General features: G+C 37.6%; 1 protein-coding gene and 1 long non-coding RNA gene across 8 annotated transcripts; one reads left to right on the top strand and one right to left on the bottom strand.

Moving 5' to 3' along the window:
* Positions 1–545: 545 nt before the first annotated feature.
* LOC145125575 (uncharacterized) lies at positions 546–9903 on the bottom strand. 6 transcript variants are annotated; one of them, XR_013716054.1, is made up of 7 exons: positions 9275–9902; positions 9024–9140; positions 8669–8795; positions 8300–8437; positions 1717–1964; positions 1506–1551; positions 546–729 (listed from the first exon to the last, which is right to left on the bottom strand). It is a non-coding gene; the product is annotated as an uncharacterized LOC145125575 (long non-coding RNA). The 6 variants fall into 6 exon arrangements; XR_013716057.1 differs by lacking the exons at positions 546–729; positions 1506–1551 and adding an exon at positions 8909–8938 and having other exon boundaries at positions 1577–1964; positions 9275–9903; XR_013716055.1 differs by lacking the exons at positions 546–729; positions 1506–1551 and having other exon boundaries at positions 1577–1964; positions 9275–9424; positions 9510–9900.
* Positions 9904–10809: 906 nt separating this feature from the next.
* LOC145124245 (fimbrin-1-like) lies at positions 10810–14668 on the top strand. Of its 2 annotated transcripts, none has more exons than XM_079059513.1 (14): positions 10810–11077; positions 11189–11364; positions 11509–11679; positions 11767–12005; positions 12079–12250; positions 12342–12380; positions 12483–12551; positions 12637–12753; positions 12827–13038; positions 13116–13471; positions 13565–13728; positions 13799–13895; positions 13978–14069; positions 14145–14668. In XM_079059513.1, exons 2-14 carry the CDS (start codon positions 11278–11280, stop codon positions 14421–14423), a joined length of 2094 nt encoding a protein of 697 aa, XP_078915639.1. In that variant the 5' UTR covers positions 10810–11077; positions 11189–11277; the 3' UTR covers positions 14424–14668. The 2 variants fall into 2 exon arrangements, with proteins under 2 accessions (XP_078915639.1, XP_078915638.1); XM_079059512.1 differs by having other exon boundaries at positions 11181–11364.
* Positions 14669–21360: the final 6692 nt, after the last annotated feature.

Here is a 21360-nt window from a genome sequence, read left to right as displayed (position 1 = left end):
GACTATTGGGCATACTAGATCTTTCAATATGTGGTGTATGTCTCCTATCTTGTGTTTTCTCTTGTAATCAGGCTTGAGCTGCTCGCTTAAGTCTCTTTTTTCTCTTTGTGCTAATAATATTTGCTCGCCGTTCAAAAAAATAAAAATATAAATAAATCATGATTAAAATTTCTAAAAAACATGTTACATGTAATAATTTTGTAAAATAATGATGTACTTGAGTTTGGTGCTTGATGCCAAATAATGGTTGATTAAGTTGTCTATTTTATTATTAACATGAACTAGAGGGTGTGCCCTCACGTTGCTACGGGTCGAGAAAGAAGTTGTTTTTTCTGGCCGATTCAGATTTCACAGCTTGTGTTTGTTTTTAGTTGAAAAAAACTCGTAATGAACAATGGAACGACGCATCATAAGGCAATAATTACATATATTGTATAATAGTAATGAATTGAACAGATTGAAGGGACCATTTACGTAACCTAAAAAAACAAAAAGTAAACCAAATTAGAAACAAATGGAGGACAGATCTTTAACTATACTACAACAGTTGTATAAGGTACATGAGAGAGTCTAAGAATCTGCACTACCTTTGGTAAGTATATACATACATGAGAGAGTCTAAGAATCTGCACTACCTATGGTAAGTATATACATACCAGAGTCTAAGAATCTGCAATTAATACTTCATCCAGCTATCAGACAAATGAAGAAACACCTATCTTTGGTTACCTGGTACAAGGAAATATTAGATATTTTTCCGCTTTTGATGTCCACTGAAGCATTGAAATTATACAATATAATCCAGGCAAACAACTATGGAAAAGCTTAAATTCAAAGACATGAACACCAAGCTTATCACCACCTTTTTTAACAACCTTCCTCTCTCACCCAATCACTCTCTATCACACTCTGTCATACATGTTTTTTTGCCACACAATTAGATGTGTCATAAGTATTAGTGACCCTTAAGATGAATTACATAAAGAGAAAGTCCCTTAAACAAACTTTTTCCTCATAACCAAAATCAATTATAATTACCAAATTAGTGTATAATATGTGTACAATATTGCTTTAATCCGAATTTCAGAAATATGTGTAGTTAACCATAGTGACAGAAAGCAACATACTTTAACATACATACACACACCTACATATAATATTAAACAACAAATAGTTTCACATATAGCCAAACACACAAACCAATATCATATCAAGGTTCTATTTTATTCCCTGTCTAAAAATTTTCTACTATTCTTTGTCTACAAAAAAAAATCGAAGAAGTAAATCTATATCTTGCTACGGGTCGAGAAAGAACTTGTTTTCTCTATTTTGATTCAGATTTCAAAGTTCATGTTTGTTTGTGGTTGATTTTTCACAGATAATCTAAAAAAAAAATCTCGGTTGATCGAGTTTTCACAGTTCATGTTTGTTTCTGGATCAGTGGGTTGGTTTTTTAGAACATACATATTTTCATTATATTTTGTTTTGAGTCGTTTAGAACATACATATTTGCCGAAAAAGGAATACGTGAACATTGCAAAACCGGTGCCCCTGCTCAGATAATTATACAACAAAATGAAGTAAATAACAAAATACTTTTGAGAATATCAAGTTTAAACAAAATAAGATGTGAATGTTGTATATAGTTCATTTTTTGTAGACAAATAATAATAATAATAAATTTGAAGACGTTATGAATCAGAAGCAACGTTGTACCTTCTTGTAAAAACATCTCACCAGCTCGTGCCTTTTTCTCCCTTTCGGAGCTGTAACGTCCCAAAAATTTAATACATAAAATTTTTTGTTTTTAGGTTAATAAATCGTTTATATATATCTTTTCCATAAAACCAAGGTAAACAAGTTTTAGCTAAACACCATCAAATCAGAGTAATTCACAAAATGCGGAAACATGTGGTGTATGCTCTGCAATCATCCCGAGCCCTTCCATTTGAAAACTGGAGTACCTGAAACATAAACTAAAAACCGTAAACACAAAGCTTAGTGACTTCCCCAAAATACCATACAACATACAACCACAAATTATCATGCAACATACATATAGTTGCCATGGGCTCCCCCCATGGTCTTTATCTGATATGTTATGGGCTCCCCCTAAGGTCTTTACCTAGAATGTTGTAACATCCCGACTCCCAGAAGCTTGGAAGGTGGATCTTGCAAATAGAACTTGAAGTTTAAGGAGCTTGAAGCAAGGAGGAGCTTGTGGATCTGTTTCTACTTCATCTTGGCATCATCTTGAAGGTAACAAGTTGTTACCTTGACTTCTCTCTAGCTAGATCTCTTCATGCATAGGTTTAGGGCCATTTTTTAGCATATTTGTGGATCATTTCGGGTATTGGGCATGATCTGAAGTTGTAACTTCAGATCTGAACTCCTCTAAGTCCCTATAGTCATAAAGTTATCAGATTTAGCAAGCTTTGGCCCTTCTCTTTTGGTTAAACCTTTCCCTTAGCTTGGTTTTGGCATTTAGGACCATGCATGTACGTAAAGTTTGCAACTTTTACGTGGAAAACATGCCCTAGGAGGTTAGATCTGCAATTTGGAGCTTTGGGGTAGCTTAAAATTGTCTGAATGAGAAATAGACTGAAGGGACTCGACGATTTGCATAGTCAACTCGACGAGTCGGATGAAGATTGACCGTGGTGGGTTTTTGCACGGACTCGGCGAGTCAGTGAGACGACTCGACGAGTCAGTTAAGGTTTTCCCGACTTTTGGACACACATGGACTCGACAAGTTGTCTGGAAACTCGGCGAGCCAACTAGGGTTTTCACGATTTCTCAAGTTCTGGAAGGACTCGACGAGTTAGCGAGCTGCACTCGGCGAGTTGGGTCAACATGGACTGTTGACCTTGACCATTGACTTTGACTTTGACCAACGGTTGACCAGTTTGACTTCTGGGGGTATTTTAGTAATTTGGGAATTTATGGAAGTGGATCATTGGTTGATGTAGGTGTTGGAGTTGGAGCTGTATTTGGAGGAATTTTACATTATCACTCCAAGCTACTTGTGAGGTGAGTTGTCCTCACTATACTAACAGGGTCGAAGGCACCAATGTCTGCCCTTTCCGGGTTTATTGCATGATATGCTTATTGATTTACATCCTGGTAGTTAGGATGGTGATATGCTTAATGACCTGGTTAGGTCGGTATCCTGGTATATAGAATAATGATATGTTAGTGACCGGTTAGGTCGGTATCCTGGTTATAGGATGTTGCTATGATTAGTGATCTGTTAGATCGGTTTGACTGTTATGTGCATGCTAGCGTATGATATTTATGTGCACATGATTGTTTGATTGGGGTTGGGTTGAGGCGGACCCGCTTTGTGCTGAAGGCCAACATACCATGGGCAGACCGGATAGATTGCAGACCCGGGAGGGCATATTAGTCAGGCCGAAAACCCAATGAGCGGTCCGAATAGGCTGGAGGCCCTAAGAGGTGGTCCAGACGTGCCGAAGGCTCGGAGAGCGGTCCAGATAGACTGAAGGCCTGCGAGGCGGTCCAGTCAGGCTGATGGCTCATTATGCATGCTGTTTGTTTATATGATATGATTATGATTGTATGGCGTTGGTATTTTGGGGAAACTCACTAAGCTTCGGGCTTACATTTGTTGATTTTGTTTCAGGTACTTCTTATGATTTTGCAGAAAGGTGAAGGCATGATCATGCACCTCCTTATGTTTTTATTATTTGATTCTGGGATACTCTGACATTAAACCATTTTGAAAACATGTTTGTAATAATTATCGGTTTTTGAATGATTTAAAAAGTTTTAAATTGGCTTGAATTTTATGGATGTTACAAATGTCATGGGCTCCCCCCAATGGTCTGATATCCAAGTATCACAGAGACAACTTGCCTACCACATAACATGTAATGGGTCGGCATTGGTGCCTTCGACCCATGCATATAGTGAGAAGACTCACCTCGTACTGCTGGATACAGCTGATGGGTTTTGAGCATTCTAACACTCATATGGTGTACATGCAACCTAGAAACCTTGGATCTATGTTTTCTCTAAGATACATGCAAATAATAACTTTCCAAGGTTTACTTCCTAACTAGCTTGTTATGGGGTACTTGAATCATAAAACACTAGTAAAATTACATACCTTTTAGTAGTGGTTGATTGCTTGGAATTTGAGAGCCTAGCACCAATAATGTGGATGCCTCAAATGGAAGTCACAAATCACCACAAACTTTGGAAACCTTTAGAGAGAGTATGAACACTTGTAGAAATCGGCCACCTTTGCTCACACACACACTCGTCCCATTTCAAGTGTCAAGGACTCCTTTATATAGTGTGGTGGATTAGGGTTACATCCATGTAAACCCTAATACCCATGACCTTTCATTTCCATGAGATCCATGGGTTAAAGCTCCATGGACTATCCATGGACTTTCCATGCAAGCCTAGCCCATTCTAAATAAGCAATAGCTCACACTAAATACAAGAGTCCATATTTAATTAGTCACCTTTTTATCACCAAATTAATTCTAAATTAATTCTAGATCAATACTAATTAAATAATATGATTTCATATTAATATATTAGAACTTATAATATATTAATAAATCATAACTTATACTATTCTCAAAAGATTATCCATATAAATTGTTCGGGTGAAGTGCAACCCAAATGGACTATGCCGGGTCGGGTCAAGTACATCTTAAATATAGTTATGGACTTAGACACCTTATCCAACAACAGCTTCACCCTTGACTGCTGGCCGACAGATCCATGAACTATCAATAACAAAACAACACCCAATTAACAATTAGATCCCAACTCATAACCGCAACTCCATGACTGGGTAAAAGGACAATTTTACCCCTAACCTAGCATTGTCCATATTTATGACCCAACTACAATCCGGAAGGCCTAAAGGCCCACAAATCAACCATTGGCCTAATTTTCCAAATTGGGCCCAAACCCCATACATGGCCTTGCCTTAAGGCCCAACTATTCTCTCTAGGCCCAAAACCAAAGGGTCCACAAAGGCCCACTAATGGCCCAATTTTCCAAATTGGGACCAATCCCATATGCGCCTTACCCTAAGCCCATACTTCCCTTGATTATAATTAAGATTACCACAATTACCCCTTGGAACAAACTTGCTCAAAGTCATAAATCAAAAGTCAAAGTCAACGGTCCAAGTTGACCCAACTCGCCGAGTTACCCTTCAACTCGTAGAGTTTCTCCTCCCACTGAACAGATCGGGAAAACTCCCATTGTAACGCCCGTGTTTCTAGGATAGGCATTAATATTGATGTGATAGTCTAAGTTAACCTTTGAAACTCATTTTGAAGAAATGAAAAGGAATTATGTGAATATTATGTGTTTTATGCTTAATTATTAGGGTTTAATTAATTAAGAATAAAAATAAGTGTCGAAAATAAATATTAGATAAAGCCGATATCTATTAAGAAAGTTATAGTGGTCGTGACAAGGATTACGGATATATAAAGAATACCGAAATCCGAGTTATAACGAAGAAGTTATGACCTGTCGAAGTTTTGCGACAAAACCGACACGGTGCCAAATGACGTAAAAAATGAGTTTTTGATAAACTACTTTTTAGCCTTAGTGATCTAAACGAAAGTCGTAGTCTTCGTCAAACCAAGAGTATGTATAAAATGAACGCCCAAATCTGACTTCGTATGAGGAAGTTATGATTTTTCTAAGTTTCAGCTTAGCAGTAGACAACTAAAAACTCGAACTTTAGATCGAGTGATTTTTAGCCGACACAACCTAAACGAGAATCGAAGGTCTCGTCAATAGTAGTACAACGGTAAAAAGACAGACGAAAACAGACGTCGGATGAAGAAGTTATGAATTTTTAACAGATTTCCTATCCCGGTCTGTTAAAAATAATAATATAAAAATTAAATTCAAAATAAGCCGACGAAGTCTAAACGAAAGTTGTAGAGCGTAATTTTACCTACGCGTGCATATAAAGAACGTCAAAAACGGAGCTCGTATGCGAAAGTTATGGATTTTAGAAGTTTTGGCACAAAAATCGAGAAAAAAATGTTAAATCCGAGAAATTTTGCATGGTGGACTTCGGCCACGTCACCCTCGCTCATAACGCGCCACGTGTCCGAGAATTGCTGAGTCACCGAAGCCAGCTGGCGAGGCGTGTCGCCTGCCCTCGCATCCGAAGCGCGGTCCAGTAGGAGTCCGACGCGTGCCCTTGCTTGACGTATCCGAGCTTCGCACATAGCGCCACGACCGAACCCTCGGACCTAGACCTCGGTCCAATCAGAGGCCAACAGCTCACCCCTCGCACGTGCGAGGCACCTGCCTTCTCTTCGCATCTGCTGCCGCGTGGATTCCTCTCAGCCGTCTGATCAGAAGCCTCGCACCTATAAATAGAAGGGTGCGAGACCTCCCGGGTATATTTTGGAAACTTGTCATTTTGCACCCCTAAACCCATATTTCTTTCATTCCAACTTCCCCCAAAGCCCCAGTATTATACCAAACACCCGAAATACGCCCCGAAGTGCCCGAGAAGCCCGAGAAATTTATCTTTTCGGTTTTGAAGCCCGACCCTCGCAGAGCCCGGTTTCTCAATAAAACTTCCGGTTTTATTAGAAACGATCGTTTTAGGAAACGAAGTGCTGCCCGATTATCATTAAATCATGTGAGTGTGTAGTTACTTTCACCTTACATATAGATATGAAGTATTTTATATAAAATGCGTGCTGTGTGAATATATATTGTTTGTTTATTTGAGATGGATGTTGAAGGAATGATTTATACAGGTTTTTAAATAATTTAAACTGTATATGTATTTTTATCTACAAAAAATGTTGGGTAAAACATGGGTAGATGAAATAGTGGGTGTGTGATGAAAGATGAGTTGGATAAATGAGATGATCAGTGATATAGATCATGAGTTGAGGGTGAGTGGTGAATTATGAGAGAATCACTTACCCAAACGTTGGCCCCCGTCATTCAGCAGAGTATGGATGACAACCATGGACTATTCTAGATGATCTGTGGAACATTAGCAGGCTCGCAACCTGTAAGTGTGTGAACTATATGTTCATCAGTTGTACTCTAAAAACCCATTGGCATGTATTGCAGTGGGGATTCCCGTGAATAATATTGTCGATAAATAAGAGCTATGGACTTAGCACATGTTGTATAAACCCTGGCAGCTATGGACTTAGTGTCTGTTGTATAAACCCCGTCGACGATGTGACTTCGTGCCTATTCCTTAGGATGAATCCTTAGGAATGAGTGACAGTTGATTCTTAGGGTAAATCCTTAAGAAATAAATAAGATAATGGGGTTGGGGTAATTTGGTTGATTGTTTGATGTTTAAGCATAATAAATTTATTTATTGTGGGTTGAAAACCCTATATGCTCATCAGGCTCCCAAGCCTGACCCACTCAACTTTTTATATTACAGGTAGTGGACCCCGAGTATAGTCGGATGATGATGATGAGTGATTTTTGGATTATAGGCCAGTAGTTGTAAATAACTGTTGTAAGGCTTATAATGTCTTGTTTATGCTTTTGATCTGTATCGGAACATGACATCCCGAGGTTTTGATATAAAAGGAAATTATATATTTCTTAAAGAAAGGTTTTGATAAACTTTTATCATGTTTTGTTTTGGGAACAAATTCCGCAACATCTTTTAAAAGGATTACTCTTATTTTATTTTAAAAGCGTAACTTAAATCGGTCTTTCTGGCCGAGAAATTTGGGGATGTCACACCCATCAACTCGTCGAGTTCACCAATGAACTCGCCGAGTTGACCAGAAATTCAACCTCTTAATGCATTAAGTTATTTCCATCGAAACCAAGGACTCCCAATCTCAGATCTCTTCCAAAATGATGTCTAGAAGGGTAAAGTTTCCAACTTTATCCTTAAGAACCATCCATAAAGAGCCAAACTCAAACCCTAGGCTCATTAGAGTGAGTCTTAACCCATTAAGCTCTTAAACTCTCACAACATAACCCCAAAACACAGATCTAAAGTCCAAAGGTTGGAAACTCACGTAAAGTTTCCAACTTTACGTCCATGCAAGCAAGAAATGCTCTCTAGAGCTTAATATAGACTTAGTGAGGGGCTTATTGCATGAATGGGACATAGAAACTAATAAAGTTTGCAAATTTAAGTCAACAGGAGTCATAAAGGGGTCAGATCAAAGTTATTAACCCCTGGAAACCTCAACATCTTGGACAACACAACCAAAATCCCAAAATCATGCTAAAACTTCAAACAAAGAGATCCAGATGAATACAAGGCAAGATGTCGACTTTATACCTCAAAAGAACTGCAACAAATGGAGAGCTTCTGGATCTAAAGCCTTCCTTCCAAACCAAGCACCTTCAATCTTCAAGCCCCTTCCAAAGAACACCAAAACCCCACTCTCCAAGCTCACTACTAGCTCACACACTCAACCTTAAAGGATAACACACGAAATTAGGGTTTTATGGACAAGGAGGCTTGAAGGATAACACACGAAATTAGGGTTTTCCTTCACAGCCGCCAACTCGTCGAGTTGGGACTCCCTGACTCGTCGAGTTGAAACATTAAAACCCGCGGACACAAAATTCTCGACACGACGAGTTGGAGCTCCCCAACTCGTCGAGTTCCCACAAAAACTCCAATATTTTGATAAATAAATAATACCTGGACCAAGCGTTACAGGAGCCACCAAAGTCGACCAAATGAAGGCTGGCAGTTGGCACACAATATATCATATCCACCTTCGTCATGAGGTTCTCCATTTTTTAGCAATCCGTTTTTGCTCCAAACACTAATAAAAGGAAAAAATTTTCATAAATACATATCAATAAACACAATAAACTCATTTTCACAACCACAACTGATGATTACTCTCATAATAGTCCTTATAAAAATTAATTTTACCTGTATTCCTTGTTAAAATGGACTATGACACTGCCAATGCCCATCAATTGGTGATAATTAGCCATCTAATGCAAAGTCTTGGTAATACAAAAATAAATTCTATATGTATTCATACCTTTACTCTCTTTATTTCTTCAATTCTGTGCGAGCTTGCTACATCTGACAACATTGAAGGTGAACACCAATTTCATAATTCATTGGGAATGTATTTAAGCAGGAAAATTTTGAATTCCTGAAAATCACATCCAAAAAACACACATTTTCAGTTTTACAACTTCAAAATGCCGCTTTTACTATATCAAATTCAATAGGTATTATATCGAAAGAAACATGATCCAATAACTTATTTAGGGTAACAAAGCTTACACTCTGATATGGCCTATAAACGCTCTGATGGTTTAATTGTGCATAGAAGGGGATTGAAAAAAACCTACTGTTAGCACGTATCACTTTCCAAATTTTTGTGCACAATCGATTCCAGATGTGGAACAAAACCATCAAATCAAACAAAAAATGCTAAAAATGATCATTAAATATTAGCTTGAAATACGTCGGACAAACTACAATCATAAACCCTAAAAGAACGGAACAAATATGAAACCTGGTTATAAACATCGAAAATTCGAGAAATCGAGTAGAAGCTCCTACTTGTTTATAAACATCGAGAGTTGCGATGCCTTCAAATAACAGGAAGACACAACGAAAATTGGAGACCTAACGTCGAGGACGGGAAATTGAGGGCATGTCGGTTATTTGAGGATCGGGAAGTGAAAGCAATCGGCAGAGTAGATGGAAGGAATTCGAAGAGAAATCAGTTTGGTAGAGAAAAAAAAGGGAACGTTGAAAGGAACATGAAGGTTCTTTGGTGTCTACAACAGATTAATCGAATGAGGAAAAACCAGCCGTAGAACATGGAAGCGGATTGACTGAGAACGGCTGGTATGGAGCCGGCTGCAAACCAGACACTGTTTACCAGCCACATCCAAAATTAAATTAATATATATAATAATTCATGGTAGTTGGTGATGAAATAATAGGATGTCAACGGGGGCAAACTATACGGGGAGTGCATCCCCCGCCCCCGCCCCCAAAATTTCCCTGTTTCCCCGTCTCCGTCCCCGCTCCCGAAATGTTCAGCCTTCCTACCCCTGCCCCCGCCCCCCGAATCCCCTTTATTACCCCTGCCTCCGCCCCCGATTGATTTTGGGCTGCCTTTTTTTTTGCTAAAATAAGTTGTTATTTATGCTAAAAGATGCTATTTTTTAGGTAACAAATAATTATTTATAGCAGAATTTTACATGTTAAAAATAAAAAAGTTATGCATCTTAATAACATTATACTCACAACTTAAAAATATGTTTTTTGATGAATTTTGGAAGCTCAAAATCATATTATTGTTTATTATATTTATACAATTAATATATGTAAATATATGTTTAATTTATTAACGGGTTCCCCATGGGGGATTCGGGACGAGATTATCTACCCCGCCCCCGCTCCCAAACTTAAAACGGGGTTTAATCTTGCCCCCGCCCTTGATTTTTGTTTAAAATTTCTCCCAAACGGGAACGGGATCCAATGAGACTTTTTGACACCCTTATGAAATAATTAAAGAAAGGGATCGATGATTTTTTAAAAGATTGCAATGTCCCTTGACCAAAAATGCGACATTTTGACCAAAATGTTGAAAGATAGATGACCTCTGGACTGTAAATGTAAGAAATAATATTTTTTAAACTATCATTTCAGATTGAATATAAGTTGAAGGGTGATTTTGAGAAAAAATGTGAAAGTGTAGGGCCACACCCCACGACGTCGACCGACCAAAGACCATGATGCGGATGTGGTTGAAAACGGTTCGCCTGGAATTCATCAAACGAGAATTTATTGATCACAAAAATAAAAATAAAAAGAAAAATTGATATCGTTTTTCTTATATGGCCTGCTCTCTCCCACATTCATGGCACCATGGTCCGTAGTCGAAAGTCGCTCCTTCCTTCTTTCCTTACCCTTGTAGCTTTGCTCTCTTCCGAAGCAAGATACCCAAGTCTCTGGACTTCTTTCTCAAAAATTAAAATCTGTAATCTTGTTTCTTGAATTCCTTCGATTAATCCAACACTCAGCCAAACTAAAACTCTTAAAACAATCCCCGATTCCTCCTGCCTGCTGGTACGTACATCTCACTGCTTGCTATTGATCATGGATCCTTGAATCTTGAATACCAATGTCTTGATTCTACTTTGATTTGGACTGCTGGTGATGGGTTTTGTAGATTTTCAGGATTTGGTATCGGTATCGGTACGCGTTTTGCCGATTAGTTCCTCCGATAAGGAAGTTAAGGGACCGATTTTAACTTGGGGAAGAAGCAGATGTCTAAATTTGAGGGGGTTCTTGTGTCTGATCATTGGCTTCAAAGCCAGTTCACACAAGTTCAACTTCGTACCCTCAAATCCAAGGTTTTTCTTTATAATCCTTCTTGATTCATCGCTGTGTGCGTTATATTATATGTTGTCTATTTAACTGATTATTAGATTGGAGTTGTTTGATATCCCGTACTGATGCTCGAATCGGTTTACTGTTTTTGTGCAATCAATGTGTAGTTTGTATCATTTAAGAATCAAAATGTTGAACTTACGGCTGCGGACTTGCCTCTATTGCTTGCAAAATTGAAGCCTTTTAGCGAGTTGTTTAAGGAGAAGGAAATAGGGGACTTATTATGTGAATCTGGTTTCGACATGAGCAATGAAATTGATTTTGAAGTTTTCCTCAGGGTAAATATTGGATGTTTACATCTCTTGTTTAATCAATCACATTGATTCTCTTATGAGTTACATTTCTTTATAATGGATTGATTGCAGGGTTACCTGAATTTACATTCACATGCTGCTGCCAAACTGGGCAATTCAAATAACTCGTCTTCGTTTCTTAAAGCAACAACCACAACTTTGCTTCACACCATTGATGAATCAGAGAAAGAATCTTATGTTGCTCATATCAATAGCTATCTTAGAGATGATCCATTTATGAAGCAGTTTCTTCCCATAGATCCAGCTACCAATGCTTTGTTTGAGCTGGCTAGAGATGGAGTTCTTTTATGGTATGTCTTTTTCATCCTCTTTGTCATGTATGGATGAGCATATGTATATATAATTTGATATTTGTATTTGCAGTAAACTCATCAATGTTGCAGTGCCCAATACAATAGATGAACGCGCTATCAACACCAAAAGAGTACTGAATCCATGGGAAAGAAATGAAAATCATACTCTTTGCCTTAACTCTGCTAAGGCTATAGGATGCACAGTAGTAAATATTGGCAACCAGGATTTGGTTGAAGGAAGAGTAAGCTATCATATTAGAGACTTATATCCATAGTTTGAAGCTTTTAAATCTCAAAACACCTGAACCTGATTTTTTTTTTTTTTTTTTGCAGCCTCATCTGGTTCTTGGCCTAATTTCTCAAATTATAAAGGTAGGGCTGTTAATCCAACGGTTGTAGTACTTTTTTAAAAAAAAAAAAAAAAAAAAAAATTCTTCATTTATCTGATGTGACTTGTAATTTTGGCACATCCAGATCCAACTCCTGGCAGATCTGAACCTTAGAAAGACGCCTCAACTTGTAGAATTGGTGGAGGACAACAATGTACTTGTTAATATCTCTCTTCAGTTTATGTGTGCATTTGTATCTATATATAATATATAATATATATGTATGTTATTGTATGCAGGATGTGGAGGAGCTTATGGGATTAGCACCTGAGAAAGTCCTATTAAAATGGATGAATTTCCATCTTAAGAAAGCAGGATACAAGAAACCGGTTACAAATTTCTCATCTGATCTCAAGGTAAATCTCCCTTATTTTTCATTGTGGTTTTTTCATTTGATGTTTATTAACAGGAGTGTGATTTCATGTGTAGGATGGAGAAGCTTATGCTTACCTGCTTAATGTTCTTGCACCAGAACATTGCAGCCCAGCGACATTGGATACCAAGGATCCAGCTGAAAGGGCAAATTTGGTACTTGAGCATGCAGAAAAAATGGATTGCAAAAGATACTTGGCTCCTAAAGATATCGTTGAAGGCTCTGCCAATTTAAATCTTGCATTTGTTGCACAGATTTTCCATCAAAGGTTGGATTCCCTTGCATTGTCCATTGATATTGTTTAATTGTTATGTTATGAGTGAGTAATTAGTAACAAATTTGCAGGAATGGTTTGTCTACTGATAACAAGAAAATTTCATTTGCTGAGATGATGAGTGATGATGAAGAAATGTCAAGAGATGAAAGATGTTTCAGGCTGTGGATCAATAGCCTTGGGATTTCTTCTTATGTCAACAATCTGTTTGAGGATGTCAGAAATGGATGGACGCTTCTGGAAGCTGTAGATAAAGTTTCTGTGGGGTCCGTTAACTGGAAACATGCAACTAAACCTCCTATTAAGATGCCATTCAGGAAAGTTGAGAATTGCAATCAAGTTATTAGGATCGGAAAGCAGTTGAAGTTTTCTCTTGTTAATGTAGCTGGAAATGACTTTGTTCAAGGGAATAAGAAACTCATACTTGGTAAATCATTCACATCTACAAATATTTTCATATCATGTTTCCGTTTGATTGAAATCAATTTGTATTTGTGTACACACACACACACACACACAGCTTTCTTGTGGCAGTTGATGAGGTTTAATATGCTTCAACTTTTGAAGAACTTGAGATCCCACTCTAATGGGATTGGGAAGGAGATGACCGATTCTGATATTTTGAAATGGGCAAATAGAAAAGTCAAAAGCACTGGAAGACTTTCTCAAATGGATAGCTTTAAGGTAGGTTGGATCGAACTCTCCATTCTTTTCTCTTATCAAATTATCAAGTATTAACAATGGTGCTATGCAGGATAAGAGCCTTTCAAATGGAATATTCTTCCTTGAGCTTCTGAGTGCAGTGGAGCCGAGGGTTGTCAACTGGAACCTCGTGACCAAGGGCGCAAGTGGTATGTATGGTTATGGGTTTTTTTTTTTTTTTTTTTTTTTTTTTTTAATTTCATGATATGATGTTTAATTGACATTTGACAGATGAGGAGAAGAAGTTGAATGCAACTTACATAATCAGTGTGGCAAGAAAGCTTGGGTGTTCACTTTTCTTGTTGCCTGAAGATATAATGGAGGTAAAACTGATAGAATAAGACTATAGAAGAAGGGTAAGAATTGGAAACTGATAAATGATATATTAATATGAACAGGTGAATCAGAAGATGATACTTATGTTAACAGCAAGCATTATGTATTGGAGCCTTCAGCAATCTACAGATGAGTCAGAATCATCTCCTTCTCCTTCTCCTTCATCGGTTTCAGCAACTCCAGAAGCTTCACCAGCACCTTCTGTCAATGGTGATGAAGACAGCTCCATCTCCATGAGTGGCAGTGCTGTTGAAATCTTCAACTTGTCCATTGATGATGCAGCTTCTGATACCACAGTCTCTTCTACTCAAGAAAACAACAATGATGCTGGTTTACAGTGATACGTACGTTGCTTTTTTTTATTATTATTATTATTTGTAAGTAAAAGAAAAAGGGAAAGGGGGCAAGAGACAGAGAGTGAGTATACATAAATTGGATAAAAGAAAGGGAACTATAGGTAGACAACATATGAATGCATACTGGAGATGGAGAGAGAGATAGATACGTTGATGTTTTTTTTTTCTTGCTCTGATAAAAGTTTTTTGATATTGTTTTGTTTTATTGAAATAACATTCTTTCTGATGTATGAATTATGATTCACGTTCCATTTTTTATTTGTTTAGATCGATCCATATTCATATAATGAGAGACACGTATAAAGAGATTTATTTGAATATTAAAGATAACATTTTTATTATTTTACTGTCTTAAACATCCTCGTTGACCCACACGACACGACCAACATTTCTCCACCTCCCCCATTATAATTTTTTTTGCTTGTTTTGTTATCTGTCTTTTAACATTTATTTATTAAAGCGTTATAGTTACAATTCAGGTTTTAAACGTGACTTTATATTTTTTAAAACATGTTTATTTTATGTTGAATTTTTAAAATATGAATACCTTTTCAATGACATTTTTATATAATGATGGTACATCCTCTAACAATAAATTTGAAAGCATCCTCTATTTGTATAAGGATAAATAATGTGAGAATTTGTAAAAGAGAAAATTTCTAAGAAAAAAAAAACAACTTATTATTGGGCGTTGACCTAGAAAGTGGAATATATGGATTGGATCAGGTTCTTGACTTTGTTGTTCATGGTAGATGGGAAAACAGGCAATGTAAGCAGAATTGTTGTAGGCACCCGAAGTTGCAGTTGTTCTTGAGAAACTCTTGGTTTTGGAGAGTTTGGTGGAGGGATACTTGTTTTCTCAAAACCCGGACTATTGGATTTGAAATATAGTTAACGGGATGAAATTCACGGTGAGTGAAAATGTGTAATCACCTTGAAATTTTTTTGTTTTCTAGTGGTACTTACCCTATATATTGGAATTCTTTGTTGCACAAAATTTTTCATGTGGCGTGTGGGTTTGGACATAATCCCTATTAAGGAAAATCTTTTGCTCAGAGGGATTGATTTACCCACTTTTATTTGTCCTACGTGCAAACTTTATAATGTGGATCATGTTTTTATTCATTGCGAGATGGTTAAGTGTAACATCTCAAAATTCAAGACAAAAAATTTCATTTTTAATTAAGTTATTATAAAACCAATTAGTATAGAAACATCCATAATAACATCCCACGTCAAAACCAAAGTGTTAATAATCAAAACATGTTATCATAAAACAATATTAGAGTGTAATCCCGAGGATCTCATATGCGGAAAACATAGTGTGATGCGCTACGATCGAGCCGACTCATTTCCTTTGAAAACGAAGTATCTGAAACCAAAACTGAAAACCGTAAGCACGAAGCTTAGTGAGTTCCCCCATCATACCACACACCATACAAATAACATACTGTCAGGCATATCGGGGTGCCCGACCTACCCCATGTCAGGCATATCTGGGTGCCCAACCTACCCTGATGAGCATACCGGGGTGCTCAACCTACCCCATTGTCAGGCATACTGGGGTACCCGACCTACCCCATGTCAGACATATTTGGGTGCCCGACCTACCCTCCGGTGTATTTCAACCGGTTACGGGGACTATTCCCCCTACTACCACTATCACATGACATCATACCATACTAGCACATAAAGCATAACAGATAGTGGCATATCAGACAATTATCACAAAGACAATCATCTAACAAACAACTCCTACTAGTGGGCCGACATTGTAGCCTTAGACCCACTTCTAATGGAAGGTAACTCACCTCGAATGTTGAAGCTCGCTGCCCAAACTCCCTAGCTGCTGCCCTGACGGCTTCCCAAGCTAACAATTTCCAATACAAAATCCAATTAGCAACTAAGTTCTAAACCATGAACCATAATCCAAATCTTCGGGTAAAATGACCATTTTACCCCTGGCCCAACAAGACTCATAACTAAGGCCCAAGCCCAAAACCGTTAAGGTCCAAAATCATAATATCCATAAAAACCCAAGGTATGGCCCAATTTCCAATTGGGCCCCATTCCTTCGTATGGGCCTCAACCTAGAGCCCAATAATGCTTTTCTAATCCAAAAGGTCCAAGTCAAAGTCAACATTCTGGTTGACTCAACTCGCCGAGTTGGTCCATCAACTCGTCGAGTCCTATAAGCCATAAATCTTGAAATCGCGATCCAACTCGTCGAGTCCTTCATCAGACTCGTCAAGTTCTTCCCTATAGCAGAATCGGGACAAACCGGAACAACTCGTCGAGTTCTTCCTTGCAATCGACGAGTTCCTCAGTCTTCAAAACTCGGAGAACCTTAACCATTCACTGAGTCATCTCCTAGACTCACTGGATTTGCTCCGGAGTCAGAAAAAAATGGAATCACGATCCAACTCGCCGAGTTGCATGAGCAACTCGTCGAGTTTCTTTCAGCCCTCACTCATTCAGTCGATTCCAATCGAGTCTAATGCTTCTAAATCATAGATCTGGTTCCCTAGGGCTAGCATAACACGTAAAGTTGCTAACTTTACATCCATGCATGGTGTTGTGAGCTAGAAACACCAAAAACCAAGCTATAAAGGAGATCTAGGGCATGGAGAAAGGCCATGGGTCAATAAAGCTAGCAACTTTGAGCGTCATGAGCTTATATGTGCCTAGGTCTGAAGTCACAACTCCATAATACATTCAAATCCCGAAAATGACTTCAAAATGGCCCAAAAGTGACAACATACTATCCTAAATGAGGATCTAAGTGATAGAAAGCCAAGGTATAAGCTTTATACTTCAAATGAGTCTGACATGTAGCTTGAACTCTGGATCTACTGACTTCCTCTTGAATCTCCAAGCTTTTCCTTCCTTCACAAACTTCAAAATCACGAAGAATAGCTCAAACCTCTTCAAAAACGGATTAGAGTTTCTTAGTTAGGGTTTATGACGATGGAGGCAGCAAATGAGGCCAACAAGTGGAGAATAGGATGCTTAAATAGGGTGCAAAACCCCGAAATTAGGGTTTCATTTTCCAGCTCCAACTCGTCGAGTTGGTCCTCCCCAACTCGTCGAGTAGGTTTCTCAACCCGCATCCAAACTTATTCCTACTCGTCGAGTTATCCCCCTTGGACTCGACAAGTTGACCTTCAATTTGCATATTATCCTTCCTTAATTTTGTCACACCCCCAAACCAAGGATGGCGGAAACGTCCGGGGGTGGAAGACTTCATGTATAGTATCACAACAACGAGTATAATAGTGCTCAAAGTAAATACAACCATCATGGATATAATCGAAAAAGTTACACCATAGTATGTGTTTACATGTTTCAAATCAATTATATTATGATGACAAAATGAAATGTTTGACGATTTAACGTCCCATCCTCAAAAGCGGTTGATTTCATGTTTCGCTGAATTCCTGAGAATACAAGTAGTTTGAAAAAGTGTCAACAATTAAGTTGGTGAGTTCATAAGAGTTTTATTTGAGAAAGAAGCTGTTTTCCTTGTAAAAAAAGCGATAGAGTATAATTCCAGAAAATTCAATATTTTCTTTATTAAACGCGAAATGAACTCTCCTATGTTATGCAATAATGTACCCTAGAAAGATCTGTAGATTCCTTCTATAATCACCCAGTGTATATAAGTTATATAAAATTTAGTTAAATAAATTGTCGAATATAATGGGTCTGCCCTAGATCCACAACCAAACAAGGAACAGGAAGTAAGGCGGGCCCACCAATTCTAGGTCGATTGCGACTAAATTCATATATAACTCTAACATGCACACTTAGCAAATTATAGCTGAAGTCTAACAATCCTAGATGAAACGTAGTTTTAATATCATGAAAGTCATTTAGTAATAAATCTGGTACTTTGTCATGTATACTTCAAGAAAATCCCTTATTTTCCTTATAAAAGTTATGTAGCCTTAAATCCCAAGACCGAGAATATGAGTGTGTGTTTTGTACTTATGATGTTTATAATCGTAATGCGTTTCCAAAGAAAATCCAATATTTTCCTTATAAAAAGTTATGTAGCCTTAAATCCCAAGGCCGAGAATGTGAGTGTGTGTGTGTTATACTATTAATGTTCAAGTCGTTTTAGATAGATAAAACCCCTTTTCAAGGTAGAATTTTCCCTGTAAACTTGAAAGATTGTTAACTCCCTATGTGAGTCGTTATAACCATACTATGACGAGAAATAACCTGCAACAACGTTTTTCAGACGTCAGGATCTTATGACTCTTGTCACCCGCATACTTGTCGGTCCGGCTGTAGCTAGCAGCGAGGTGTGGGGTGTCAATCCCAATATAGATCTATACACAATTATCACGCTCTCCCTACAAGATTCTCTGGTTATAACTTACAGGATTTTCGAACCCGTACCCTAAGTGTATGATAGAGAATGTCTCACAACTTACGTTAACTAGTTTACATATAGTTTTGAGTATAAAACCTCTTCCGTGGTGGAAGTGAAATCACCTTCTAAGAAATAAATTAGTGATATGAAATCCATAAACTATTAATATTATAGTTTATCATGTAGTATATGAAAAACCCATTTGTTTTGAGAGTAAAACCTTTTCCATGTAGTATGCTTTTATCGGAAATTTCATAAACCATACTTATTATAGTTTATTATATGTGTTCATAATGAATGGAAAAGTCCTTAACATGAATGACTAATTTCTGTTTATGATGGTAAACTAACAAGAATGCATCCAAACATTTAGAAACTTATTGTTATGCACTTTGCTCAACATACTACAAAGTGTTGTTAATATGGTAAGCTATGTAACTAGTTTTTACTCTTTCTACACTGTTTTGAAAACATCATAGAAAAATCATACGAAGTCGAAAACTAAATCCGTAAACTCTTAGAGTTTAGAAAATGTGTCTAGTTTATTCATAATTTTTATTATGATTTTTAGAAGTCTCTAACTTATGTGAAAGTGTTCATATTCACAGACTGGTCCGAATTCGTTTCTGAAATGATAGGCAGTTTTGTAAAAATCACCATAAATCGTAGAAAAATCGTATGGAGATGTGCAAGTAGTCATTTTAAAGGTATAAACCTGAAATACATGCATATTAAACAGTTTTGAAAAATATTAAGTTTAAGTTGGGTAAAACAGTTCGTGAACAGGTCACAACTTTTCTATTATAAGCTGCCAAGTTAAGTTTCAAATATGTTTTGGTGTTTTAACTTGTATTCCCCCCCTGAAAACTGAAGAAAACTAGAAAATGTAGGGGTATGAACTCACCTTGAGTGATTTCTTGAAGAGTGGAAGGTTGAAGATAAGGTGTATCAAGTCAAGAACACTTGATGAACACGTGAAGACTTGAATGATCCTAAGAACGATTTTTGGTGTTAAGATATGAGTCGATGATCCAAGAGTGTTATGAAATTATGGAATAACACTTGAGTTTAGATGGAAAACTTACCAAAAAGTGCAGTAGCAACTCAAGAACACTTGCACAGGGTGGTGGGAAGTAGAGAGAAAGAAGCTTTCTTGAGTTGGTATGAGAAGTGTGTATATGTTTGAAATGAACAAGTAAATCAAGAAATCCTCCAGGAATTTCTTTATATAGAAGGTTGCTGGAGCAACTTGTGAGTTTGAAGTGATGTGTGTCTTGGTTTGTGTGATGTGGATAAGGTGGCAAATGAGAGGATGACACATGGAGGGCAAGTGGGCGCACTTGACCCACTTGATAATCTAAGCTATTTTAATTAATAAATCCTTGAAAAATAATTAAAATAAGAGTTCTGGGGGTTAAAAATGATAAAAATATGAATTTGGTGAAAAAAATTCCGTTAAAATAATCAAAAACGGGCTTAAAACGCTATAAATATTGAAAACCGGGTAAAAGTTGCGAATATCTGAAGTTCAGGGTCGGAGGTTCGGTCCTAGCCATTAGAACCGAGAGAAGGGAAAGAAGGAACCAAGAGGAGGAGAAGGGACCGAAGGTGCGAGGGGGAGGGACTGAAGGGTAGGTTCGGGGCCGAAGGGAGGGTTTGCTTCTGGTGCAAGAGGTTCGGTCCGAGGTGAGCAGTTCGGTTCTTCAGCATGGCTTCGGTCCAGGAGCTTCTTAGGGTTTCGCCTCTAAGAGGTTCGGCTCTAAGAGGGTTCGGCCCTATATGGCTATTTTTTGAGAAATCTTTCCGTTTTGCGTGATTTTTGACCAAGTTAAGGGTCGGGATGACCCGGATGACTATAAAAAGTTTGAGAGAGATTTTGGGAGAGATTTCACATACTTGGAGAGATTTGGGAGAGATTTCACATACTTGGAGAGATTTAACATACTTGGAGAGATTTGGGAGATATTTCACATACTTGGAGAGATTTCACATACTTGGAGAGATTTGGGAGAGATTTCACATACTTGGAGAGATTTCACAAACATGGAGAGATTTGGGAGAGATTTCACATACTTGGAGAGATTTGGGAGAGATTTCACATACTTGGAGAGATTTGGGAGAGATTTGATCTTAGCCATTATTATCGCATAATCTCGTAATGCAAGGTTCGCGAACCCCGTTATGCTTCGTTTATGATTGTTTTAAGTCCCCGCAAGGGTCCTTAGTCGTGTTTTGATGCGTTTAACTCCCTTTTTAGGGTTTTTACATTGTTAACACATAGATTTTTCAAGACACTTGAATTCTTGACATACAAATGCACATTTTTATACGTAGAATAACTTTTAGCATACAAGTACTAATTAAGTTTGACCGGTTTGACTTGTTGTGACATCCCTAATTTCACGGCCAGAAAAGACCGATTTGTTTATGCTTTGTTTTTAAAATCAGAGTAATCTTTTAAAGAAAACAGTTGCGGAATTTGTTCCCAAAACAAAAATATGATAAGAATTTATCAAAGCATTCCTTTAAAGAAATGTATTTTCA

The sequence above is a fragment of the Lactuca virosa genome, chromosome 7 (genome assembly GCF_052849685.1).
Source record: "Lactuca virosa cultivar CGN04683 chromosome 7, Lactuca_virosa_CGN04683_v6, whole genome shotgun sequence".
Classification (NCBI taxonomy): Eukaryota; Viridiplantae; Streptophyta; class Magnoliopsida; order Asterales; family Asteraceae; genus Lactuca; species Lactuca virosa.
The sequence above is the reverse complement of the archived record's forward strand: the minus strand, read 5'-3'. Positions and strand labels throughout refer to the sequence as shown.